Raw genomic sequence first — 27,447 nt, forward strand, 5'->3', positions numbered from 1 at the left:
AGGGCTAAAATGGAGCCAGAGCTGCCTGGTAGTCTAACCTAGGCGTTGGAACAAGGGAGGCTTACTATTACTTGGGGGGCTGAGACACCCAAACCCTGACTTCTTCCCAAGAATATGCCTTTCATGACTACTAGACCACTTGGCCACACTCAGAAAAGGTGTATGTGTCCCAGTGTGAAGCCAAGGCCACACCAAAGAGTGCTAGTGGCTAGGACTGGGTCCGAGGGGGCAGGAGGCAGGTGGCAGTGCCACATCCTCTCCTGCAGTGGGAGACACTGTAGCCTGGTGTCCGGTGCCACATGTGCTTCTCACCTGAACACAGGCTGCTGTGTGCTTGCTCCAAGGGGGCAGCAGGTGTGGACAGAGGAGGGGAGTCTGCCAGGGAATCTCTAAGCTGCACACTGCTTCATTTTGTGACGGTTCTGCACCTGCTGTTCCTAGGACCTCTTTGGCGCTGGCACACTCACTTTCCTGTCAGATTCCGGTCATCTTGAGCGAAGCCACCCATTTAAGGGGTGCTGAGAGGATGCTGCTGGCTGGGCTAGGATGAACACAGAGATCTAGGGATCCGGGGAATCTAGGTGTCGGAAAGGCTGAGGGGACCTGAGACTCTGGTGCTGACATCTGCTTCACATGTGGTGCGGGCTGGACAGCTGCACTAAGCCTCTGTGATAAGGGAGGCCATGGGAGCTTCACACAAAAGACACCACATGTAAGCCTAGGAGGTGGGTGGCTGTCCCAGTAGGGAGGTGTCTCGCTTTGGTTCCAGCACAGAGGAGGCCGCCTCTAAAGAGCTTCACAGAAAGTGGAGAAAGTCCATCATGGGGCAGTTGTGAAGCATCGTGTGTGTGTGTGTGTGTGTGTGTGTGTGTGTGTGTGTGTGTGTGTATGTATGTGTGTATATGTGTGTGTGTTTGTTTGTGTGTGTGTGTGTGTGTATGTGTGTATATGTGTGTGTGTGTGTTTGTTTGTGTGTGTGTATGTGTGTATATGTGTGTGTGTTTGTTTGTGTGTGTGTGTGTAAGTGTGTATATGTGTGTGTGTTTGTTTGTGTGTGTGTATGTGTGTATATGTGTGTTTGTTTGTGTGTATGTGTGTGTGTGTGAAGCACAACTGCTCCTAAGTGTTGTGCCACCTTTCCAGCACTTCCAAATTTATTTTAGAAGTTTGAAAAATTCAACAGAATACATTAATCATTAAACATTAGTCTAATACTGCAGCCAGGTTTTTGGATGTTTGCCTGGCAATGTACAAAGCTCTGGGTTCGAACCCAGAGCCACATAAAGCAGGGGTGGTGGCACCTACCATCTTAACATGCAGGAGGAAGAGGCAGGACGGGCAAGGGCATCCACATATAAAGTCGAGGCCAGCCTGGGAAACAGGAGAACCCATCTTAAACTAAAATGCCATATATGTCTAGTGGTGGGGTCAACAGACCACTTTTTATTGGCATCTTTGTTGGTTATTTTCCTAACATATTTTAATTGTACAAGTGCTAAAATGTTTCTAAGCAGATATAAAATATACACAAATCTACTGAAATCTATTTTTCTACAAGTAAGCATGAATTTATAACAGTGTGATAACATTATCTAAGAATAAAGTCTTCCGTCTCCCAGGGCCAAATGGCTGCCTCTGCTCCTGTCAGCTAGCAATGTTGACAGACAGAGACGGCAGGGAGCCTGTGCTGGAGCTTCGCCAGTGGCCAGCGGCAAACTGAGTTAGTGGCATATTGCTTCCTTCTTCAACACCTTCCTCGCTGCCCTGACCTCGACCCGGGGCTCCCACTGTAGGGACAGCCTGGAGGACAGAAGACAAGCCAGCAGGCTCTGGGACCTCTGCTGCTCCAGTACGACTGAAGACAACAGCCTTCAACCTTACCATCACAGTGTGTGTGCACGCATGGATGTATGCGTGGATGTGGGTGTGAATGTGCCACAACGCGTGTGAAGGAATCAGACAACTCTGTAGGCTGACTCTCCCCTTCCTCCTTTAGGTGGGTTCTAGGGATCGAACTCACGATTTTGAGGTCCAGTTTATGCCACAGACCCTAAAGTTAAACTTTTAAAAATATGTCAGTATTCTCCACTGTGATAGCAAAAGAGAAAAGAAAATCCAGAATGAAAATATTTTAAGTGCTTCTGGCACCCCCTAGTGGCAGCTCACTAGATTACAACAGCACTCAACCCTGCCTGCCAACCTTGTAGATCCTGTGAGGAAACCCCCTGGATGGGTGGGTAGGGATAGTCCACTATAGCTGGTTAGTCCCCAGAACTCAGAGTGTTGAAAGGTTCTAATCCTATGAAACACTGAGAGATTCAAGCATTTTGGTTCAGGCTAGACCTTGATCACGGTGGACTGAGGGCATGATTCTGGTAATGTGCTTGCCTAGCCTGTGAGAGCCCAGAGTATTAAGTAGATAAATACATAACCAAGGGCTTTCTGTAGGCCATTCAACACCAAGGTAACACTAGAGCCAAACTACAGAGAGCTGAATGTGCCTGCTCTGCTACTGAACTGAGCGGTACCAACTGCTCCCCTGTCTGGTGAAGCCAACAAGGCTTTCTACCTCTAAAAGCCGCCCAGTTTGTAAGTCAGGCACGCATAAGATCAGCATCCTGAGGGTCGCATTTTTTTCTCTTCCATGAACCGGGCAAGCGGAGCGCTGCTAATCAAGCATCTGTAGATTGTGCCTTAATGAATGAAGATTATTCAGAGCAGAGGGGAAGAAGGGTTACAACTGCAAGATTTCAAAGGAGTGGGAAACCTCAGCTACAGATTATAACAGCTCTTGACTGTCCTGGCTAAGTGACATTTTCTTATTCTCTTGATCAGCGCCTCTGTAGAGGGCTAAATAGGTCAAAAAGCACATCACTGTTCAATCATTTTAAAAACATTAGGGAGAGCAGAGCACCGTGGCATTATGAACAGATTATGAACAAAAATAAAAGCCATTTGTATGCATTAATGATACATCAAGCTAATTCAAGCTGGCAAAAGTCGTTAGGGGAAAATCCTGGGGCAAAACACAGTACTGGTGCTTCGGCACAGACTCAGAGTAAAACAACCATTTTCTATGTCATTGATAAAATTAATTCTATGAGCCAGGCATGAGTCTTAACATGAAAATCTAAACAGAGCACTCACTAATAGTGTGCTTAACGATCTAATTCTGGCAGCATGAGCATTGATGCAGGATCTCTGCACAGAGATACGGGCATCTGTGTACAGAGCCCAGAAGAGAGCAGCAAGAATTCCAGACTGGAGTGAGACACTGCCACAGAGCACAGCCCCCCTTTTCTATACCACCCTCCATGCTATCAAACAAAAAGTCACTGCTGTCTCTGGTTGTTTCCTTGAGACTCTTCTTCCTACTGTAGCAAATGGAGACGGTGAGCGTAAGAATAAGAAAGGTTGATGTGGGCTCATGGCTTCAGAGAGGTGTACCCATGGTTCTCTGGGCCCCAATGCTCTGCCCTGGGGGGGGGGGGGAGGGCACATTGCTCTGGGAACAGGTACAGAGGAAAAACTGCTGGTCTTGGACTCCTGAGTGTGAATGAGAGAGCAGGGACCATCTCCTCACTGTCCCGTCAAGGGCCTGAAGCCCTCTGAAAGGTTCAGTCACCTCAACAGTGAAGGCCAAGATGTTAGCACCAGACCTCCAGGGACACTTCATATCTGAATTAAGGCAGAGAAGAATGCCTTCCTTCAAGAGTGAGCAGGATGAGACACGAGGGCTAAAAACAAGTGAAAGCCAGCCCAGGGCTACACAGCAAGACCCTATCTTCAAACAAAACCGAGACAAAAGTTTGTGGGCTAGAACCCAGCCGGAGGGTCCCAGCGGATGTCCGGGACCATGTAAGGGAGGCATGGTAGCTCACACCTATAGTTCCAGCACGTGAGAGGTGTAGGGAAGAGATTCAGGAGTTAGAAGTTCATCCTCAGCTACACAGCAAACTCAAAGGCAGCTTGGGCTACCACGAGAACCTGTCTCCACAAAGGAAAAGAGAATGACCAGGTTTCAGAAATGACCCGAACCATCAGGGCAGCAGCTGTGGTATGGACCACCGACCTTAACAATCATTATGACGATACCCACTGAAACGTGTCCATTTTGCATGGGTGACTTTAGACTAATCAACTAAAAAGCTAAGGAATGAATTCTTTTAAAGTCCATCTTCTGGGTCTACTGAACAGTCCAATGAACCGGAGCTAAAAGTGGAAGGCCTAATAAGAGCGGGCAGACTCACAACCTGAAATGACTGAAATAATGACACCCAGAAACTCTGGGCTCGGTCAAGGATAATCACCTCAAACAGACCCCAGCTCACTCTGGAAAAATTCAGTGTCACTTTAAGTAATTTCATCCTGACACACTCCTACTTCCTGTCTCAGGAGCCAACTTTCATGTGGTTAACAGTTTAGAGACTGTAGATCCAGCTATGACGAAGGCTTCCATCCAGGAAGTTTCAACAAGTTTTCAGTCAAGGAGCATTGAGAGGGTCGGGAGAATTGGGGGTGACACAGAAAAGTGCAGGCAGATACCAGAAATGCCAGTTTTGTGGGGTACCAGAAGCGCCTGAGACCCTGGGAGCAAACACCTTTGTGCTCGCCTAGTGGGCCCCGCCTCCTTCACCAGAGCATGCTCACAGAGCCTGGCTCGTCAGCTCCCCTTCCCAATTATGTTCAGTGCTCCCAACACTTTCAGATCATCTATGGCTGTCTTGCTTCCAAAGATGAAAAACCTTTTTTGAATGTATTCTTTTACTAAAACACGTTTAGTTTTTCGTAAACAAAGAACAGCAACAGAAACAGAAATAACTCAATAATCACCCCCAATGACTCCCAAACAAGAAGCTGACGGCAGGAGAGGATCAGGCGAGCCCCAGAGACGACAAAGCTATGCAACAGTGATGACAAGGAGCTGTGGTGTCAGCACCGCACAATGGTTCAAGGTGCTCCAGCCTAGACTAGGACACGCACATAACGATGCCCCCGCATGTGCTGTCGGGCTGCACAGCACAAGCAGGCTCCTTAGCACAGCCACCTTCGCTTGACTGGGCAGCTGGAGATGTGTGATATGAAAGCTGCTTCTCTGTGTACCCAATGCCAATCTGTGGGAGCAGCAGATGCCTTCGCATGACATAACCAGGAAGAGGCGGGCGACCTCTCCCAGCACAGGCTTCTAGCCAGCATTTGCACATAGGCAAGCTGTCAGCGGGCAGGGATAGAATGGCTAAGAAAATGCTTTCCAGAATGTTAACTAAAGCATAAATGTGACCCACTAGGATGGTGGAGTTAAACTAGAGGATTGTCACATGCCTTTGCAGAACAGGGACCACTCTGCCAGATGCCTGCCCAGGATGATAGGTAACAGCCTGCAAAGGAAGCCCTGGCAGGTGAGGGCCAGGGACCCAACCAGGGGTGCTCGGAACCTTCTGACATGGGGTTTCCCATTCTCGTGCATCCAGAGTGGAAACGTTTCATTTGACAACAACAGATCTAAGTAAGAAAGGATCACATATGTGATCTATGGTGGGTTGATAGGCTCGCGTATCTGGATGCTTGGTTATTAGGGAGTGGCACTACTTGAGAAGGATTAAGAGGTGTAGCCTTGATGGAGAAAGCATGTCACCGTGGGTGGACTTCGGGATTGCAAATGCCCAAACCAGGCCTGGTCACTCTTCCTCCTGCCTATACAACTCTCAGCTACCTCTCCAGCACCATGTCTGCCTGCCTTGATGACAACGGACTACATTTCTGGACCTGTAAGCTAGCTCCAATTACATGCTATCATCTGTAATCATAGCACCTGAGAAGCAGAGGCAGAGAGAAGATGGTTCAAGGTCATTGTCAACCACACTTAAGCTCAGAGATGTCCAGGGCCACAAGAGACCTTGCCTTTAAACACACCCACACACATACACACTCTCTCACATACACTCAGATTCTCACATATACATACTCTCACACATGCATACACAAGAAAACAAGTGATTTGTAAAAAGGCAGAATTAAACATTCCTAACAATGAGCAAAACTTTCATTTAGAACAAAGCACAGCACCAGAGAAGTCATGCCTGAACAAACGGCCTGGTTTTTCTGTAACTCACTTTCACGTACTCATCTAAGGCCTGAGAGAATACACAACATCTTGAGAGGGTTTCATGCTAACGCTGAAGTGACTGCTCTCCCAGACACCCCAAACAGCAGATACTGTCGAGGAATGCAGTCTGAAGACACCAGCAAGGTGACCCTGAAATGGCGATGACCCTGTAACCCACTGCTGCCCAAGCCTGTGCTCCCTCCCTGAGGTGCTGCTGGCAGGCCAGAGAGCCACATGCCTGAGGTAAGTCGGCCTCTGGATCCATTCAAACAGCACATTGCTCCTGCTGAGTGACGCTCATTTCAGGAATTCATGGTGGACATTCTGCCCTAGTCCAGCAGCCTACATGCCCCAGGCCGAGAAGAAGGAGAGGGCAGAGAACACCAGGCCCATCATAGTCCCCCCTCTTTACCCCACTCAGGCAAGATGGAGCTTACATTTCAGGGAAACCATCATCCTCCCTGGGGGACCCAAACCTAATGGACGGGTCCTCACTCCTCACTCCTCACTCCACATCCTGCCTGTCTCCAGCCAAGGACAGACACCTAGTGCAAAAGCTGAGCTCAGGTGAGCAATGCGTGAAGGTTAGATGGTAGGACAGACGGCCACACCCCTCCTACCCACAATCCTCTGTCCCCCGGGCTACAGACTACCCAGAGTGCCACGCACTGACCACAGCACATCAGCCACAGTCTCGGAGCAAAGCAGACAGAACTCTGCTTCTCTTCCCATGTCACAATTCACCTGTTCTGAGACACCACGAGGCCACATTGAAACACCAAGAACTCTCTTAAAGCTGGCCAGCTGGCTGGTGGGGACACAGACTCTGGTGTGGGGGAAGCACTGGGGACGCTGCTGCCCACACTGGCCATTCAACCTTCCTCAGCTGTACACACAGAGGAATGCACCTCAATTCTGAGGACCTCGTGTGGTGCCCTTTAATGACAGAATGGCCCAGTGTCTGGTTAAGGCTTAAGATTCCGGGCTCCCCAAACGGCAGATGCAATCCTGGCTCTGACCAGGCAATCATGTTCGTTTTCCTGAGTCTCAACTGTCCTTGCTCGTGTGTCTATTTCTCTTGTAATACTGGGAACCGAACCGAGGGCCTCACACTTAGCACTGAGTCACATCCCTTATCTTTCTCTTTCTTGAGATGGGATCTTGCCACATAGCCCAGGCTGGCTCCCAATTTATAACCCTCCTGCCTCAGCCTCCCAAGTGCAGAGAGTTCACAGCCCTCAATGCCTCAATCTCTTTAAATATAAAGACTTGTATCCTAACAAAAGGAGTTTATGGCTTAAGTAAAAGAAAACGCCTAAAGGTAAATACCATATTAATGCAGGATAACTTCAATCTCATTTTTAAGCTTCCTTCTTCATATCAATGAAAACACTTTTATGGACAAAAAGAACAGAATCTGCCCTGTGTTTTGGATGTCCTGGCCCCACGGCTACTTTTCCTTTTGAGACCAGGTTCATTCTAAAATAAGAAGTAGGATGAATTCAAGTCTGCAGCCTGTGGCAACAGACCCCAAGAACAGCATGTGTCCGCAGGGAGAGGACAGAGAGTGGGTCCACACTAGCACTCCTGTACTATCTCCCCATCCTGGCATCTGGAATGAGCTAGTCCCCTCGGCAGCATGCCCTCCCGGAGAGGACAACGGGATGTCTCCATCCACAGATGGCTTCCAGGTGTGACCTTGAGCTGTCTGCTGTGCTGGGAACAGAGCATCTGTGTCACCCAAATTCCTACCTTGAACTCTTCCCCCTCCCCGCTGCCTTAGTGAGGACACTGAGGACAGGACAACAGGCCTCACCGGGCTCTTGACCTTGGGCTTTCTGCATTAAGGCCTCTGAGGAAAAGCTATCTGCTGAGAATTTGCTGCAGTGGAGGAATGAACAGAAACGTTTCCCTGGTGTCTGCCGGTGAGTGCCATAACCCTGACAGCGCCCACTGTGAATCTGCAGGACCACTTGTATAGAGCTGGCTCCTGTCGCTATGGAAAACGCACGGGCACTAAATAAATGCAAGAAGTCAGAAAGGCTTGGAAAAGAAGGAACCCACACCAGCATCCTCTGAAGTCCACATGAGACCGCCATTCTCCGATGGCTGGCGGGAGGGCATGGAGTCTCTGCTGGGACCTCTCGATCATCTACAGCCTCTAAGCAGATGGCAGTAAAACCCATCCGTAGAAGCTGAGTCAACCTGGTCAGCTCACACAGGTGTTTGGGGCATGCAGGAGCAAATGTAAATCTCACCATGTGCCACGCCTTGGAAAGACCTCGAGTGTTCCCCTTTACCAGGGGAAGCAGCCAGCCCCAGTGCAGCTCGTACGTGAGGCTGACAGGACGGAGGCTGCTCCGGAGTATGCACCACAGTCAGAGGCACCTGAGGAGGCCCGGGATATACAGGGAGGGCAAGAGGGAAGATGAGACCCAGAAATGCATGTGGTGTCTCAGAGCTATCCTGGGCTTCCTGGGAGCTGGCACTGGGAAGGATGAAACGCAGAGCAAGACAGAAGGAAGAGAGCAGGACGGAGACCCAGAAAACGGGTAACAGTCTGCGAGGCAGACATCTGGAAGAGCCTGGCTGCTTCAAGAGGGGACATAATACAAGGGTGGCAATGTGGCCCAGTGCTCAAATAGAGTACAGCAGAAAGAGGTGGGCCCGAATCTCAGCTGCAGAGTCAGTGAGATAGCCCAGGCCATTCAGTCACACAATCCAAAGATCACAGATTCCAGTTCAAGACTGGGTCTCTCTCATGCAGCCTGGGCTGGCCTCACACTTGCAATGTACCCAACCCTCTAGCCACGAATACGTGCAGAGTGGAACTGACGGAGGTTTTAGTACTGGTCCACCTGTGCAGAGCAGGCTGCAGTGACGCCCAGGATTGCTCTACAGGGCCCCCTCTTCGGGACACAGCCCCTGAGAGTGGAACTGGGAGCTGCTGCCCAACACAGCTGCCCACACACTGCATGGTGGGCCTCTGCCCCCACCTCCACATGTGACTGTTCTCCAGAGTGTGTCCCAGAGCCCCTGCAGTCAGGAAGCTGGACATTTACCGTCCTGGAAGACCCGCTCCACGTTGAGCCCATAGGTGGCACACGTCTCATAGTAGGTGCACCGCTTCAGGTCGTTGGAGAGCTTCCGAGCCCTGACGTCATCGATGACCCTCGGGTTGGAGGAACTTATGGCATCTGCAACAGACAGGACAGGGGGTGCTCCTTAGCAACTGCTGCCCACGACTTAGAAGCCACGTGACTTAAACCTGCCCTGCAGCCAGTTTCTTCCTGCAGCTCTGGGGGCCCCTGCAACTCAAAACCCATCAAAGCCCAGGGAGAAGCCATTACTCCCAGAAGTTGGGATTCTAAAAACAGTTCACCCTCAAAATTAGACTCAACTCAAGCTACAGGAAAGCTGGGGCGAGGAGACCACTCATGTCCTAACATTTAGGAGGCCGAGGCAGAGGCCGAGTTCAAGGCTTTCTTGGAGGGAGGCTCTCCACCCTATCCTTCAGGCTCACTTGGTGTGTCAGAAACTAACAAAACAAAACAAAAACAAAACTATGTGTGACTTGGGACACTCAGCGTCCATGTGACAACAGCCTCCCCAACAAAGGTTCCTTAGACACAGCCCACCAAAGAACATGTCCATCTGTCTTGCCCAACAAGTAAGCATATCTGACATATGTTTACAGCAAGTAAGGAGAAGGTCCTTTGTACAGGTGTGAACATTTTGTTTTTAAAGTAAAATAGGAAGGAAACAAATTTAAACCCTAATTTCTCAAAACCTTTTTCTAATTTGGGAAACACAGGCCACCGAGCCTCCACCCAGCTCACATTTTATCCAGCTTGGGGCTCCAAGCTGCAGACACCCAACCCACATATGAATTCAGGTCAGTGTGTCACAGAGGTGGCCCGGGGCCCGCAGCTTAGCTCAGCTCTACCTGGCCCTCTCATGTCCCCACTTTAACTTGGCATTGTCCTAAGGCTGCATGTCCTTCTAATCAGTCTAACTGGCACATCTTTGGGGGGCAGAGCTGGCCTAATGAGCACAGGAGGGGCCTTCACTCACCCACATCCCCCACATGAGCAAGCATAGGCTACCCCTGCCCTAGAAGATACACTGAGCTTGGCACCGTGTCTCGGCACTGACCTCCCAGCCTCCTGCATGTCAGGCGTCCTAAGGGTTTTAGTGCTCTCTCACACCCTAACAACCCCTGGCCTCTAAAGCCACCTACCCTAGGCAGCAGAAAGGAAACCCCAGGTACCTTCTCACAGCACCCGAGAGCCTTGCACCTGCATCCCCAGTGCTGCCCAGGTGCCTCAGGAGCCCACTGAGCATGCAACACATGGGGACTGACAGCAGATCACCGGAGAGCCACACACAGTCCACTTCCTGCCACAGGTGCCCTTGGTCCCTCGGCTTAGAAACATGGTGCAAGCAGTGCCCCAGCAGAGCGGGCCCCACACTGAGATGACAGTGGTAAAAAGTAAAACCTCGATCAAGGTCAAGCCATGTCCACTGACCCTTGACACACGGCTACTTGACTTCCATCCATTCTTCAGTTCCCTCTCCCAGAGCACTGAGGGTAAAGGTCAGGCCGCCTGGCCACACTAGCTCTAGTCCAGGTGTGTGGACCAAAGCCTGGACTCTACTCCACTCTACTGCACTGCACTAACAGAAACAAACGCTGTGGGATGAGAAATGCAGCAGGCAAGTCTGTTCTTTCCAGCCAGCCACGAGCCACGAGCCACGAGCCACGGAGAGGCCACAACGGTAAAACACTGTGTCTCAGATGCAGGCCCACACGGCTCTTACACACCAGGCTGCTGCTGAGAACTGCCTGGCCGGTCATAGGCAAAGCTTTTGTTCAGAATTCCTCTCCTCTGCTCCAAGACAGCTGTGGAGAAAACTGCCTGAGAGACGTACTAGATTTAAAACACCACTTGAGGACTTTCCAGAGCAGGCACCTTAACTATGTCAACCACCATACCAGGACACTGCTTTGTATTTTTGAGACAGTCTAGTTTTGTAGCCCAGGCTAGCCTTCAGTGGCAATCTGTCTTGGTCAACCTCCCTAGTGCCATGACTAGAGGTGTGTGTCACCTGTATGTTAATTACCCCGTTGTTGGACCCCATGAAGACAGGAGGACCAACTGCACATTAAGAACCAAAGCGCTGTCTCCAGGTGACCAGTAGAGGGAGCTATGGGAACAAAAAAGTCTTCTATTTGGTGTAAGATCTGGTGGCAGAGTTTTTCTCTGCATGCATCAAAAAAGGGAGAAAGGGTGGTCTCCATGAAAACAATTATAATATTTTACGAGTGACACATTGAGGGCAGGCAGGCAGTGCCTCATTACACGGCTCTCAAACCCTGACTGCACTTCAGCTGGTAAATACCAGGTTTACTAATTCCAAAAGAAATAACAAAAGCAGCTAAAAATTTGGAATAGCCAGGAAGGGACACTGCAATTTTGCCTAAAACCTTGGCTGGACTCCTGTGGCCAATTCACGAAATGGAGTCTGTGACCAGGGCTGAGGGTGCTGCCCGAGTCTGTGTGACAATCACCTTACTCAGTCAGAGGCCATGCTTTAAGTGACATGAAAAACAGTAATAACTGAAGCCACAGGGACCCTGCGGCCTTTGCGAAGGGGCTGCAGGGTAGAAAAGGAGAGACCACGAGATCCCGGAGAAGAACAAGGGCAAAGCCCAAGTGTGTGTCACTTGTCACAGGCGAGTATCAAAGGGGCACTGAAAGTCAAAATAAACCAGACACTTATTGTAACAGAAATAAATAAAAGCAACCTGATTAAAAGGTGTTTTGTACAAAAGGCAATTAAAACATCGTAATGTAGAAAAACCATAGGTTTTCCTAAAGCACCTGGGGTGTGTGTTGAGGGTGTGCCAGGGACAGGTATCTTTCAAGTCTGAATGACATCTCCACAGAACCAATCAAGAAACGGCCCGTGATGGTAGTTGTCACTCTGAATATCAAATTCAGCCCCAGCCCCCATGTCCAGCTTCAGGTCATTTCCAAATTCTTCCATACTTTGAAGACACCCACAAGACCTCCAAAAGCAGCTGTGCATGACTGGCACTCACCCTGGGTCCCCACCAGCACTAGTGGGATCTCACTGGTGTTCCTGTAGTTGGCCATTCGGCTGTAGTAATGGTAGACGGTCTGGAAGCTGATCTCATCTTCCAAGCTGAAGACAAAGATGACCGCGTCCACCCACATGGCAAACTGCAGAGAGAGGAATGGAGAAGTGCAGCTGAGCGGCGCCCAGGCAGAGGGTGTGCGGCCTGACCTTTGGGAGCTTCAGGACAGCACTCGGCTGTTGCCTGACCTCTGCTGTGTGCGCTGTGGCCAAATCACTGATATCTCCCCTGTGATCCTAAGTGTCTACCCTCTGGCATGACCAGCTAAACCCCAGCCTGCAGACAGAAGGCCTGACCTGTGCCCTGAAGCCTCCCCATCTGGGGACAGGTCTTGGAGGTCGGTCCACACAGCCTCCACAGAACCTTCAAAAGACGCAGTGGCCTTAAAGTTGAGTGGGGACTCCTCTGCAACCACACTGTGTGCTCAAAAGAGTTGTGGTACCCACCACACCCACCAGCAGAGATGGATCATGTGTTTTCCCAGAGTTCCTGCTACAGCAGAGGCTGAGCTGCCACCAAGCCCACTCAGCTTCCTGCTGGGAAATTACTACTTACTTGTAAGAAAGTTAAAAGGGGAGTGGCAAGGTTAATCTACACCCAGGCCTCTTACATCATCTTATTTACAACAGCTCTGTGGGGAGGGTGAAGACGAGGGAACAGGCTCCCCACTGGGCCGAGCAACCCACTCTCACAGAAGCTGACAACAGCTCCTCTGATCGGCTGGATCCAGTCTGCATCCAGTACTGAGTTCCCTTCTCTTCACATGTGTAAACAAACAGGTGAGCCCCAATCTCCCTCTGCTTTCTCTACAAGAAGCTTAACCTGAGGAAGCTCTTAGGCAAGGCAGAGCTCCTAATTGTGTGTGCCTGCGTGCGAAGTGACAGCCACCTACAACAAACCACATTCGTTTAAATGTGGAATATTTACACAAGAGACATGCAGCCTCAAGCTCGAATGGCACATGCACAGGTCAGTACGACCCTAGGGCACAGCTTTCTTGAGGCAGACCACGGACACTGTCTGGTGCACAGGGCACAGTGGTAACCGAAGTCTGGACTCTTCTTTACCTTGGTGACGGTTGGTGTCAACTGTCTACTTGACAAACCTATGATCATCAAGGAGATGGGCTCTGAGCCTGTTCAGGGGGCACTGTTCTCATTGTGTTAATCCAGATGGGAAGGCATGCCCACGGTGGGCAGAATCATTCTCGAGGTGCAGGTCCTGGACTGTATAAAATCAAGTCTGCTGAGCACCAGCCTCACTAATTCTCTGCCTCCTGCTCTTGACTGTGGCTGTGGAGCTGTTTCAGGTTCCCTGTTGCCCTATTCCCATGACACAATGGACTGTACCGGGGAATTTAGGCCAGTTAAACCCTCTTCTCTAAGGTTATGTTGCCAGTGAGTTTTATCACAAGAAAAACATGAAACTAAAACACAGTCTCCTCCTAAATGCAGAAATAAGGCCCTATCTACCAGCACAAGAAGTGGTCGAAATGCTTCACATGAGAGTGCAGCCCCTCATATGAAATCAGAGACACCTGCATCTCCTTCTCCCCAGCCCTCCGTCCATCCTAGCAGGTGTGAGCTGTCCCAGCAGGTGTGAGCTGTCCCAGTGGGTGTTGGCTGTCCCAGCAGGTGTGAGCTGTCCCAGTGGGTGTTGGCTGTCCCAGCCGGTGTGAGCTGTGCCTACTTCTGGGTTCTTTTCACTTAACCAGAAGATCATGGTGTCAATAGAACAGTATAAAAGTGCTGATGCTATCTTTTAGAGCTTCTTCAGGGGAATCACAGCACACTGTGGCCTAAGGTTCACTGAGCAAGAATGAACGTGGGCCGAGAGGGCCGGCAAGCTGTGGGATGCCCACTCCTGTCAGCTGCCAGAAAAGCTTTGCAATTCCATCCAGCAGACCTTGAAAATGACATTGCTCTGAGGTCAACCAAAGGGAAGGGGACAGACCAGAACATGATGTATTTATAAGTATTAGAATTTCTAGAAGCCATTCTGACAGTCATATTTCAGAACAGATGCACTTGCTTTTCCTTCTTAAAACCATATAAACATAAAAAACAATCAGCCACATATACCCAATCTTCCTGGTTACCTAAATTCCATTTTTTTTTTGTTTTGTTTTTGTTTTTTTGGATTTGGGTTTTTTGAGACAGGGTTTCTCGGTATAGTCCTGGCTGTCCTGGAACTCACTCTGTAGACCAGGCTGGCCTCGAACTCAGAAATCTGCCTGCCTCTGCCTCTCAGAGTGCTGGGATTACAGGTGTGCACCACCACTGCCCGGCCATTTAAAAAATTCCATTATTTTAAACTTGATTCTTGTTCCAGTCTTTAGATCAAGTCATCAAAGAGCAAAAGATCAGTCTGGCTTGGGTGTGCATGCAGTACTCACCTGTGCCTCTGGGGGGCCCCCTTCATCCCTAATCAGCAGCAGATAACTCTGTCCATCAACAACAATCTCCTTCTTGAACCTGCCACCTGCCACACACAAAACACAATGTTACAGAAGAAGATGGAGGGGGTGGGGCAGACAGACATGGGCTTCGCTTGTGGAAAAATACACTCCAGGCCAGGCAGGGAACTGGCTGGGAGAAATGAGGAGTAGATTTTATATATCTCCCACAAGTGCTGCATTTTTAGAGCTGAACTCAGATTTAAATATTTGTCTAAGAACCCGTGCTCCTTTCTGGTTACCAGGCACGGCCTCCTGTGCAATGCCAGGAACCCTGGCTAAGGAATGTAGACTTTTCATGTAGAACTTAATTCATAAGTCCAGAGATTCTCGCCCACTGGCAAACAGTGGGCGGGCTCTCAAAACCCAGAAACTCTTTCCATACTAGAGCAGCACCTGAAAACCTGTATTCTCCTCAAGGGAAACCCAATGCTTGGGAGGGAAACACACAACGGCATGAGGATGGCGTCTCCGGAGTCACAGGCCACAGTTAGGGAAGGATGCCCGACTACTACACACGTTAGACACAGCTACCGATGGAACTGCACAATCAGACAGAGCACTGCAGCAGCTGACAGGGAGGCGTTAGAGACCACACGGGGTTAGCGAGAAACCACCTGGGGCCCTGCTGGGATGTCAGGACAAAAGGCAGAGAGCACTGGCAGAGGGAGGCCCACAGGCCGCCCAGACACAGCCAGGACTGGACTGTGAGGTCTGCACAGTGGAGTCATGCCATCTCCAAAAGCTGCCCTCCACATTCAGGGCTCTGAGGCCCTCTGGTCTGTCTTCTCAGGGAGGAAGGGCTCTAGTCTTCCTGGGGGTATGCGTCCCTCCCTGGCTCGCATCTCGGAACTTCTGTAGACGCCTCCCAGGGAACCCCCAATGAACCCACCAAACTCTGCAAGAACCTTCCAGAGCTACTTCTGCTCCAGTCTCGGGTCCTGGCCACTTCATCACAAAGCTAAATAATTACAACCCACACACAAACTCAAAGGTGTCCAGGACCTACATTAAATAAGTGGTTCCTGAGGCAAGAGGGGAGCTCTTCCTACACAAGTATAGACAGACAGACAGAAACACACACACACACACACACACACTCCTTTCTCTTGTGTGTGCCTAACAAGGAGTTGTGCTTGCCTTTCCTCCTCATCAACTTCCTCACTGACAGAATACAATAAACCAACGCTGCTGTCCTAGGACACACACTTGTGCTCTCTCCCACCAGAGCAGAATCACAGGAAGGCGCCGGTGGAGATGTACTGGAGAGTGAGCTCTGCAGGGACAGGAGAGCTGCCCCCCAGAACAAGCTTAAGAACACCTCACATGGGCATGTCAGCGCCATAGGAGGAATTCTGTGACCTCAGATCCCCACACCATAGATTCTTCAGCTACAGAGGGAGTTGACATCTCTTCTCAAACAGGCTTCTGTCACTCCTGACACAGAGCAGACACCCAAGTATGACAGCTGAAAGCATAGTTGTACCCACACTCTACCATCATTGCCAACTCTGAATCAGGGCTGCCCCCAAACCAGCCTCCCCAGTCACCTCCCTCCACAGCAGTGACCCAAACTGGAAGACGTGAGGATGACATCTGGTGGACTACAGTACACAACACAGCATGAACAGCAGGGTCCAGCATGACTGCTGCTAATGTTCACAACTGTGGTGTGCTTCTAGAAGGACACACCTAACAGCCACAGAACTTGCTTAGAGGTAAAAGTGCACACACGTGGGGTGGCCATCACTGTCACTTCACAGATTCTACTTTTGAAATAAGAAATGGGAAACTTTGTTTGTTTTTTATTTTTAAATTTATTTTCATTTTATATATGCTGCTGTTTTATCTGCATGTATGTCAGATACTCTAGAACTAGTCACGAACAGGTGTGAGGCTGGCTCATGGGTGCTGGGAATTGAACCCAGGTCCTCTGGAAGAGCAGCTGGTGCTCTTAACTGCTGAGCCATCTTGCTAGCCCAACCTTCTATTTCTTGATGAGACAGATGGCAAGTCAAACTTCAAGTAAAAAACAATGTTTGCAAAGCAACCTGGCATTCTTGGCTCTGGGAAATCCCTCCTGTTTACCCCTGGACCTGGACATGCGGCTAGACACACTCACCAGGTCTGGGGAAAGCAGTCTGTGTGGAGTTTAAAAATCTTTCCCATGGTCTTCTGAGATCTAGCTTTCATGGTCTGATTGATGGTGTGATCACTATCACCAGAGCGGTGCCCACTGCCGGACAGACCATCTCTGAGGGTCACGGCAGCTGGCAGGCAGGTCTAAGACATGCTCTTGAAGCTCTGAGTCACAGGAGAAGGCATAGTAGGGGTGACCTAAGGGTCTCCAGCAGGGCACAGATTTGTTTTACTGGGTGGGGCTAACTTCGTGGCACTTTGCTCCCATCCTCATCCCAGAAGTGCTGCCCGGCCATCCCAGCAGTCCCTGCCCAGTGGCCAGAGGTAAACACCAAGGCTGAATATACACGAGGCTCCTCTGTCTTGCTCGGGACAGTCTGGCCTTAGCAGTAGCCCTGGATGCCACAAATGCCAGTCGCCTCACTTCCCTCTCCAGATCTAATCATGAACTCTGTGCAGTGACTGCCCCTCCAGAAGGCTCCCTACAGAGTCCCTGTATAGTCCCTTGGACCTGACCATAAGAGCTGTTTCCAGGGAGACAGGCACACCAGACCCTCCCTCACAGGCCTCCCCAGCTTCACAGAGGCCATGACCCCAAGAGAAGGGCTCTCAGACCCATCCGCGTCACTTCCAGGCAGAGGAAGGTACCTCCTTCCACCTCAAGGGTCTCTGCAGACTGACACCTCTGACATCCCAGATACAGAACACGTGACTCCTACTGCAACACTTCTTCATTTCAGAGAACACCCATTCAGCCAAATTGGGAAACTATAGGGAACGTCCCTGAACCCAGACGTGTAATATAAGGAGATTAAAACCCAGCCAGGGGCGGGGGCATGCAGCTGTGAGAAAGCAGTCCACGACAGAATGGGATACTATCACCACTCGGTCACTCTGCGGGACAGGCATGCCTAGGTCCAGAGAAACCAGGTCCAGAAATCTACCAAAATAACACACTGACACTTGTCCTCCATGGTCACCCAAAGAGGGAATTGTCCTTGGCAGGAAGTGGGTACCTCTCTAGCAACTCCATTCTGAGGTTGGGATCCTGTATCTGAAATGCCAGAAACAGGAAGTATTCTCTTGAGATCACAAGAGCCCGCTTGTGGGACTGTCACCTGGGCCTCACCAGTCCAGCACCTTTCACTTGAGCATCTGATGCTTTCTGAGAATCAAAACTACTGTGGATTCTGGGATACTTTGGATTTGGGGGTTTTCAAAGTAGAGATACCCGCTCTACTTTTAAATTCAAACCTGCCATTTCATCTTGGCCATTAGGTCCTGTTTTCTACCAAAAACTTCAGAAGATGAGCAAATTCCAATTTCATTGTTAATGTGGGCTTTTTTTTTTAATGGAATCTGAATGCCATGTTTTCCCAGAGGTCATGTGAGTCTTCTCTGCTATTCCAACGTTGGTGTGTGTGTGTGTGCCAACATACACATAAGCACTCAATATAGATGTAAAGTGTCTATTTAATATCCAAATCCAAGTCATTCTCTCACAGGTCTACCTTACCCAGCTATCCACTTCTAGCGTCACGGTCTTACTATGAAGCTGTGCTGAGAACTGTCAACTTCTCTGACTATTGGTTATGATAACCTAACATTAAATTGCAAAAGGTATCACCAATATACACCTGGCCTCTCTGATGGATAGATGTCTGACCCGTGCCTAGTTTACCTCGTGTGTGTGTGTGTGTGTGTGTGTTCACGTGCACACGCACACACGCCAGCAGTCAGCCTCGGGTGCTGATGCTTGGGTCCCTACACCTTGCTTTTAGAGACAGCAAGACTTGCTGCCCTAGAGCTTGCTCTTCAGGCTCATCTACTAGGGAGCCGGGCTCAGGGAGTCGCCTGTCCCTCTCTTCTACAAAGGTCACAAGCATGCATTACTATAGCTGGCTTTATAACAACAAAAACAAATGAGTTCCGGAGACTGAGCTCAGGTCCTCCTGCTTCTGTGACAAGCACTTTACCAATCTAACACCCCACTCCCCAGCCAGCTTGGGGTGCGGAAAGACAAACTTCTGCTCAGCAATACATATGGCCAGCACTTCAGAAAGAACTGTTCAGTGGAGGAGCAGCACGCTGGGGAGGAAGGGCACAGCTGTGCTCTCTGGCTTTAAAGCATACTTTTAAAGGTCTGATTAGGGGTGTTTCTCACCATCCGACCTCAGCCAATTTCAAGGTGACTATTCTGAGACTCTCGCTGTAGGAACCAGCTCTAAATCTGGGACAGCACATGCTAGCTAACTGGGTTCCTTCTGTTTCAGCTCACACTGGGAGGAGCTGTCCCTCTTACTCCTCTCGCATGCTGGGCCAGGGTCCCATCTCTGTCCAGTTCTGCTTTGAGGGGTAAAATAACAGTAAGTGGAATTTTCCTATTCCAAAAAAAGGAACTGCCTGGCGTTAGTAAGGCCACAGATGTCTGCCTGTTTCGTCATTCCCAACACTTGCACTGAAAGCAAATACCGTATCCCTAACAGTTGTTCAAGAAGGAAGACTGAGGACAATGAAGGAGCTCCTCTCAGTGACATGGACAAGCACCACTTGACTTATTTCCCATAACTGCCTGTGACACAGCATCAGAGACCGGCCCAGAACCTCTGGGAAGTCTTTTAGACACTAAGGGACAGAGAAACCCCTGCCCTCCCACAGGCTGCTAGGGAAGCTGGAGCTTCTGGTCCTCCAACTGTCCTCTTCCATGGGACACCAAGTCCTACATGACCCAAATATGACCCTGTCTGCAAAGTGTCATTCTCCTCAGCCTTGGAGCTGGCACAGGATACAGAGAGCTAAGTAAGCCTTCTCCCAAATAAGCCTCCGCTCAGGGGGCAACCGCTCTAAACCATCGCTGTGCCTCTGAGACCACAGACCTCTGCTGAAACCCCCAGGACTTCTTGTGGTTGTGCCCATATCTGATGCACAAGGGAGGGCCTAAAGCTACACTGAGCCGGAGCTCCCTCTGTGAGGCCACTGCAAAGGGGAGGGCTCAGTCTCCCCCGAGCCTAACCCAGTGGCCCTTACAGTAGGTGCCAGCTGGCCCAGAGCCTAAACCCGGGAGACGGGGCTTGTGCCAGGTCTCTTCTTGCCACTTCTAAGTAGATGTTCGTGAGATCGACCTTTTCCACCTCAGCTTCATGGTAAGGCAGGACAGGCCCCTGCAGACGTGGTCACCTTGTCATCTACAGCCATGGGGACGGAGAGAAGCTGTGGGCTGCAGGCCTTTCCTGTTCTCCCTCGGGGAACATAAACTTAATCACAAATGTGCCAAACTCCTTTAAAAATTAATGCGGCTTTTAAACTATGACAAAAATATTTAAGCCAGTACTTTATGAGATTGGGGCTCTGGAAAAGTTTAGTATTGTGATATTTGAAAGGAATTTTGGACCACATAGTATTTTTACAGTGGGAACAGAGGTTATTGGTAACACTCGTTATAAAACTTAACCAAAACAAATTTCCTCCGCCATGCTTTTTAAGCTTACGGTGGGAAATAAAAGACGACCAGAGCGGTGTGCTAAGAGCGAGTGAGGAGCCAGCCACAGAGCCTGTCAGAGTCTCTGTGGGTGGGTCACTGGGGAGGAGGGTGACCCAAGGTGGCCTCACTTAACTCAAGTCCCTGTCAGATGAAAACGACTGGGAAGGAAAGGACACCTCAGTCCCAAGCAAGCTGGGGTGGCACACCCGAACTCCACGGGGCCTGAACCGACTCCTCCATTCCTGGGAGAGGTGAGGGAAGGGTGAGGCAGCACGAGAAGGAGCAGCCCAGGGCAAGGCTGTGGGAACAACCTGAGGCCCCGCTGAAGGAAACAGAGGCCTCTCCCACAGCGGACTCCAGATGAGAGTGAATGCAAGAGACTTCCCATCTGCAGAAGCGAGGCCGGCACTCACAGCAACCGAGGGATAGGCAGTGATGCTCCGTGCCCCAGGACACACAACGAATGCTGGGAGAGGGCCTTCAGCAGATGCACAGGGCTGCAGGGCCCCGGTCCCTAACCAAGAGAGAGCTACTTTCCTGGGGAGAGAAACAGAGGGAGCCAGGACACTATGATTGTCAAGGCTGGGGACGCTTAGCTCACCGGGAGGCTCTTCAGGGCTCCGTGCCATCCTCCCCTGCAGCTGAGGAGTTAAATGAGAGTGGTCCACAGAAGGGCATTTTCTGAGGAACTGGCACTACAGCCTTGGAGCCCTAGTCAGTGTACATAACCCTAAATGATACAGATTACTCCTCACCAAAAGAGAGAGAGAGAGAGAGAGAGAGAGAGAGAGAGAGAGAGAGAGAGAGAGAGAGAGAGAGAGAGAGAGAAAATGAATCAATACAACCCAGTCTCCATGGCAGTGATAGGACAGAGATGCCCACGAGAGAAGTGGAAACCATAAGTATAAAATATTGGGCAAAGATCCCATCAGGTGAGGGGTCAATGGGGGAGGGATCAATGGGGGGAGGGGTCAATGGGAGTGGGGATAAAACAAACCCCAAGCTGCAGAAGGGCACTGTGCAGCAATGCTTTACACTTCAGTATGACACAGCCAACAGGCAGGTGTCGGGCAAAAACTGAGGGCCAACAGAGCACGCGGGGCCCAATGTCTACAATTTGACAGAGAAACAGCTTTGGAGCTGAGACAGAGCCTGCCACGGCAGCAGAAGCTGGATCCTGAAACCCCAGGTTATGTGTACAGGCGACACCAGTGCTCTCCTCTGACACGGCCTCGAGAGCCATTTCTCAGACAGCCCTGTCACTGAGCCGTGCCTGACTACACTGCAGAAGGTAAGAAGCTATTTCCATAAAAGGCCAGAGTATTTTAGGCTCTATCAATGCTTATTTTTATTTCCTTGTAAAAGCCTCTCCATAGCTCACAGGCAGCAGCAACTCAGGTCCAGGTAACCACTATCTGAAGGCTACTGCTGGGCCCCTCCCTCCCTCGTTCCCTCCCTCCTTCCCTTGATCTGATGCATGAAGTACTAGGCTAAATCTCCAATAATTCTTTAAAAAGATTTGTTTTATATACGTGAGTACACTGTCTGTGTCTTCAGACACACCAGAAGAGGGCATTGGTCCCATTACGGATGGTTGTGAGCCATCATGTGGTTGCTGGGAATTGAACTCAGGACCTCTGGAACAGCAGTCAGTGCTCTTAACCACTGAGCCATCTCTCACTCCCATGTCAAGAACTGAACCCAGGGCTTCAGCTAGCTAAGGCCCAGCTACTGAGCTATGTGCTAGTCTGCATTCTGAAGCCTCCTTTTGTAGACGCATGTGTTTACTGTTCTGAAGGTCACTTGTGTCAAGTCTCTGGGGCATCATTCGTGTTGTAATCCTACACAATTTGTTTACTAGAAGGATTGCACCAGGTTTTGCCTCAAGGCTTCTACTCTTCCTGAAAGGGGCTCTCCACTGCGAGGACCCACACCTCACACTGAGGAGGACCCATCAGCACACTAGCCTCCTGTTTAGAGCTGGCAAGCAAGATGTCCTTGTACCCTCTTCCTGGGGCTGGAGCTTCTGGGCCTCAGGCTCAGCCCAAGCCTGACAGACCTCGCTTCATCCAGGACCAGCCTGCATCTGGAACGTCTTAGAGTAAGGTCTATGTGCTCTCAACACTGGTGTGTGGGGCCCCAAGCTGGCATGTCTGTCTGAAAAAGCCAACAATCCTGACAGGACATGAGGGCGGAATACAGAGGATTCCTGTGGATCACTTTACCAAGATCTAGGTCAGTTCCAAAGCCTAGAGGAAGTCTGGGAACTCCTACCTACATGCCCCGCTCTCATCTCCAAAGCATGCACTACATCACCGTCACTTCTACTGGACAGTGACCCCATGCTTGGGTTGGGACAATTCTTTAGGAGCCCTGTTCTATTCAGGCATTGAACTTTACTTCACGCAACCTAAGCCATCTTCCTATGGGCGTGCAAGGGCAGGCGCGGTGTGGATGGGTTCTGTCCTCAGGCTCCCTCCCCAGTGGCCGCACACTGTCTGTTCAGCATAGCTGGTTCGCTCACTGGGCCCTCAAAAACAACTGTCCTGTTTCATTATTGTTTTTTCATGGTGTTAGCTTTTTTTAAAAATTAAAAATTAAATGTTTATCAATAAGCAGTGGACTCAAAAAGCCAGAAACTGCTGGCCACATACACTGACCTCACGGTCACAGGGACAGGCCAGCCTCAGGTCCAGTAGCACACATGGCAAGTGTCCCTACCTAGGTCCCCTCAGAATCCTAACACAGTGTACCCTGGAAACCTCCACAGACAGAGGCAGGACAGCACTACCAGCTATAACCAAACACAGATAAATCAATTACACAAACTCATTAGGGCCACGCAATATAGGCCGCTGTCAGTATGAGGCCCCGTGCTGAGATTACATACACAGTGTGGGCCCGTGCGGGCCTACACCCACAGTAGCCCTGACAAGCACACACATCACTGTGGGAACCAGGGAGGGAAATATTTCCAGGGAAGAGCAGACCACCTAGGCTCAGTGGAGCCATAACAGTTAAGGAGACACCTGTGAGAGGCAGGTTTGGGGTGTATGGACAGTGCTCCCCGACTCTGGTTCCTACCATGCTCAGTCAGTGAAAGGAAAGTGAAATGTACTGCACAGGCCCACTGTTTAAATTCTCAAGGAACTCTGGATAGGACACAGGCTTGGTTCTACCTCCATAACCAGCAGCTCAGGAGCCAGCAGTGAGGCACACCTCGCTACTGTGTTCCAGGAGACTAGCTGACCAGAACGTCTCCTGAGACCTAGACTACAGGCCGGTTCAAAGAAAAGGCACAGGGCCGGAGCAAAGTCCATCAGCACAATCTCTGAGTATTTTACTAGAAAAACAAAGAATTGAAAAGCAAAAGGGAGAAACATTCCACTTTTTCTCTGTACTGGATATGAGCACCGTGGTCAGGGGTCAACAACATGGTGGGAAAGCTAACTAGCCAGCTGCTAGTGTCAAGGCCAGGACAGGCAAGAGCCGGGAGAGGGAGGAGCCCCATCAGTCTAAGTGCATCAGAGTCTGTGCTCTAGGAACAGAGGTCGAGAAGGAGCAGCAGACCTCCCTATCTGAGCTGCTCTAGGTGGGTCCCTATCCCTCGTCCCCACCCATCTGCAAACGGATCTTCCTCCAGCCAGATCCCAGCAAGTTGTTGCTACTAGGAGCCTTAAAGTAGAAGCAGGCTACCCATTGGTGGCAAAGGCAAGGGTGAGTGAAACAACAGACACAAGGACTAATGTGAGGTCGGGGAAGAACAGATTTCAAGACTCATGTCTGGCGGATAAAGGTGATGACCTTCAGGGTAAGACACCCTGTGGAGGTAAAATGTATCATGAAACATACCCCGGGCTTGCAAATGGGAAGCGGAGAATTCTTTCCTGTGGAGAATGGTTGTGCTGCTGGACTGGGGACGCAGCTCAGTGGGGAGAGTGCCCGTCTAGCATGCATGCATGGTTCTGCTTGCTGCACACATACCCTGGGCACAGTGTGCATGGCTGCAATCCCAGCATTGGAGAAGTAGAGGCAGGAGGATCAGATGCTCAAGTCACCCTCTGCTACATAATGGCACCAAGGCCAGGCTACAACACACCAAACCCTACTCCAAAAGTATTAAAAAAAATAATGGCTGTCCTCAACTCTTTAGATTGCTGGGACAGCAACAGGCATGTGGAGAGCCAGGCCGGCTGATTCTGACTCTGGAGACCAGTGGTATCCAAGTGCATGCACGTCTACTGACCATGACCTGATGATCCTGCCCAGTACATGCCAGCTGATCTACCCTAGCTGGGAGGGTTGGGAGACTTGACCTGGCCAGGTGTACATCAGGTCCATGTAACGATCAGGGAAACAACTGCTTCCTGGATGTACACGCCACCTCAGACCCTGGAGCAGTTTTCAGTGAGTCTTCAGCTTCTTGCTGAAGTAATGATAAAAACACGGGCAAGCCACTGAGTTCCTGCCAACCAACTGAAAAGCACATTTTGTTCTGGCAGACTCACGGATGCCAGAAACATGACAACCTCCTCTTTTCTGGCTTTGTTGCCCTTTCTCCTTGTTCACAGTGCATGCTTCTCATTGCATCTTCTAAAGTCTGGTAAAGAACTAAGTGTCCTTCACCTGTCTTACGCAGTATCGTGTGCAGGCTCTGTGCTATGCAGGGTAACATCGTAGACTGCATGCAACATACAAGATGCCAGCATGGAAGGTAAGGTAAAGTATATTCCTGTTAGTGACCAGGTTAGCACCTCAAACCACCCAGAATAACAACTGAACTGAACTATGGAACCGACCAACCAGTGGGCCCAATATCTCAAAGCTCAGAGAGACCCCTAAATAGTTGCTTTTGCTAAAATCCCTAGGTTGCAAGCAACAGGGTAAAATTCACATTAAAAACTGTAAATGGGTAGATTTCAAAAGCACTCCAGGTTTATTAGGGTTATATGGATTTTTTGTTTTGCTCAAACGTCAAAGAGGATCCAGAAGAGTTTGAGAAGAAGCCTACCATCTGTGCAGCAATAGTGGCTTACTAGACTTTTTAAAAGTTTACTGGATTTGGAAAAGGTTCTCAGAGCCAATGGCCTAAATATGTTTCAGCAACTCTGAGAGACCAGGCTGGGTGTTTACCACGGCGTTTGTTTCTAGGAGACTAAGCAAACATCTATTAACAAAATATTTCAGATCCACATGCTTCTGAGAACACACTCACTAGCCTGACGCTAGCCAGACACATCTGTTAGGAGAGCAGTCCAGGCAGGCCTTCCGGGGGAATACCAAGACAGAGGCATGGGACAGTGACTCTCAGGCAACTTCTGGCTGGATGTAAGTGACCACCGGGAACCTGCTGTAGCATGTGACATCAGCAGCCGAGAGGGAGAGAGAACCTCAAATAAAGCCCACACGGAACCCAGTGCCCTGGTGCTACACGTGGCACAAACAACCCCACTTCCCACCTATCCATCAGTGTGGCAAAGAGCCTAGAGCTTCTAGACCCAGGAGAGGGTACCAGCCACTCGCCATCTTGTTCTCTGATCTAAGTTCCTGGTGGTCAGGTGTGGTCCCAGGTAACATAAAGGCTGTGCCTTCCTTGGTCTCACCTGCGTTCAGGGGATGCCCTAAAGCTGTCTGACGGTTTCGTGTGTTCATACAGAACAGTGAATGAGTCCTTGAGCTGAGGAAAGCACTGGTGACTACAGCCACACCTCTGAGAACATCAGTGGGAGCTGAGGCCCCAGAAGGAGTGGAGTGGGAGCCTCTCGTGGCACCCACATGACAGGCCCACACAGGAGGAGGCCACCCATGACTGAGATTTTTCTGAGTATTCTACTCAAGTCACTCTGTGTGTTCATCAGATGCTGAATGTCGTAAGGTTGATGAACGGCCAAGATGAGCTAGGAACCCTGAGTATTGTGCTCCAGGCAGTCATGACAGGCTTTAGCAAGGAGTTAGGTGAAGAGACTGCACAGCAGCCCTGACTGCATCCCTGACTCCCAGGTTATGGGGTGCATTTTGTTCCCTTCCTTTCAGACCCCACTCCTCTCTTAGTGCCCCTTCCCCAGCCCCTACACACATTTGCACATCTCAGTTTGTCTCTCTCCCAGATGTGGACTGCACTCCTTCCCACAGACTGCTTTCACCAAACCTGAAACCACTCCATCAAAAGTAAACAGGCAACATACATGTAAGTCAGCTCCGAGCTTCTCTCAGGGACAAAGAGTTGAGACCTGTCGTCTGCACACTCTAGTTAGCCAGGCATAACAAAGAGCACTGGCAGATTTTTGCTGACTCAGGCTCTAAGTGTGAGTTATGAGACTGTTGTATTATGCTTATCCTCTAAGGAAAAGATTGGCTGGGCCTTCTTCCAAGAGTCAACTGCCACTGGTAGACCTGTGGACTGCTGATACTCTCTCAAAGGAACAGGGGACTGGGAGGGTCACAGGACCCTCACCTGAGAGAGTCCAGCCACATCTCCCAGCCAGTTGTTCACAATCGTCGCTAACTGCACATGGCCTCAGTGCCTCCAGAGCAGATGGTCCATGCAGGCTTAGAAAGGGGAATGGGAAGGGACTCCATCTAAATGGCTATGGGGAGGCCATCATGCATGCTGGGTAAAGACTTTTCAGCATGGCTACCCTGGGTCATCACACTCCTGCCAGTATGCCCTCACACCCAGGCTCTGGAAGGAAGCCCCAAACTCTCATTGGTTCTTCAGGGTGAGCTGTGGTGGAATGGTGCTTGGTGGAGTTTGTCACTGGAAGAGTACAGCATCATTTAGGGCTCCCCAGGGCATTCTGACCCAGTTCACTTAGAGAATCAACCCTCCATATACCCCTGTTGCACACCCAGGGATCCAGCCAACCACAGATCAAAAATGCCCCTCATAACAAATCATACCTACTGAGCATGCCCGATGTTTCCTCACACCATCATTACCAAAAAATACTACAACTGCAACATGTGCAACATTTGCACATATCCTGTGTCGGCTCCTCCGACTCCCTCCAGGGCTTCAGTGGGAAAGATACTGCCATCCCCTCCCCAGGGAAAGAGCCAACTTGGATTTTCTGCCTCTACCTCTTGGGTTACTGTGCTGCAAA

General features: G+C 50.2%; 1 protein-coding gene across 7 annotated transcripts in view; it reads right to left on the reverse strand.

Annotated features, from left to right (window-relative positions):
* Agap1 (ArfGAP with GTPase domain, ankyrin repeat and PH domain 1) overlaps positions 1-27,447 on the reverse strand; it is a 432,542-nt gene that overhangs the window by 249,296 nt on the left and 155,799 nt on the right. For all 7 annotated transcript variants that reach the window (XM_052192070.1, XM_052192071.1, XM_052192067.1 and 4 more), the window contains exons 4-6: positions 14,665-14,750; positions 12,213-12,354; positions 9,169-9,303 (exon numbers count right to left, since the gene is read on the reverse strand). In XM_052192070.1, the coding sequence (XP_052048030.1) occupies positions 9,169-9,303; positions 12,213-12,354; positions 14,665-14,750 (363 nt within the window). The remainder of the gene's footprint in view (positions 1-9,168; positions 9,304-12,212; positions 12,355-14,664; positions 14,751-27,447) is intronic.

This window comes from Apodemus sylvaticus, chromosome 9 (genome assembly GCF_947179515.1).
Source record: "Apodemus sylvaticus chromosome 9, mApoSyl1.1, whole genome shotgun sequence".
Lineage (NCBI taxonomy): Eukaryota > Metazoa > Chordata > Mammalia > Rodentia > Muridae > Apodemus > Apodemus sylvaticus.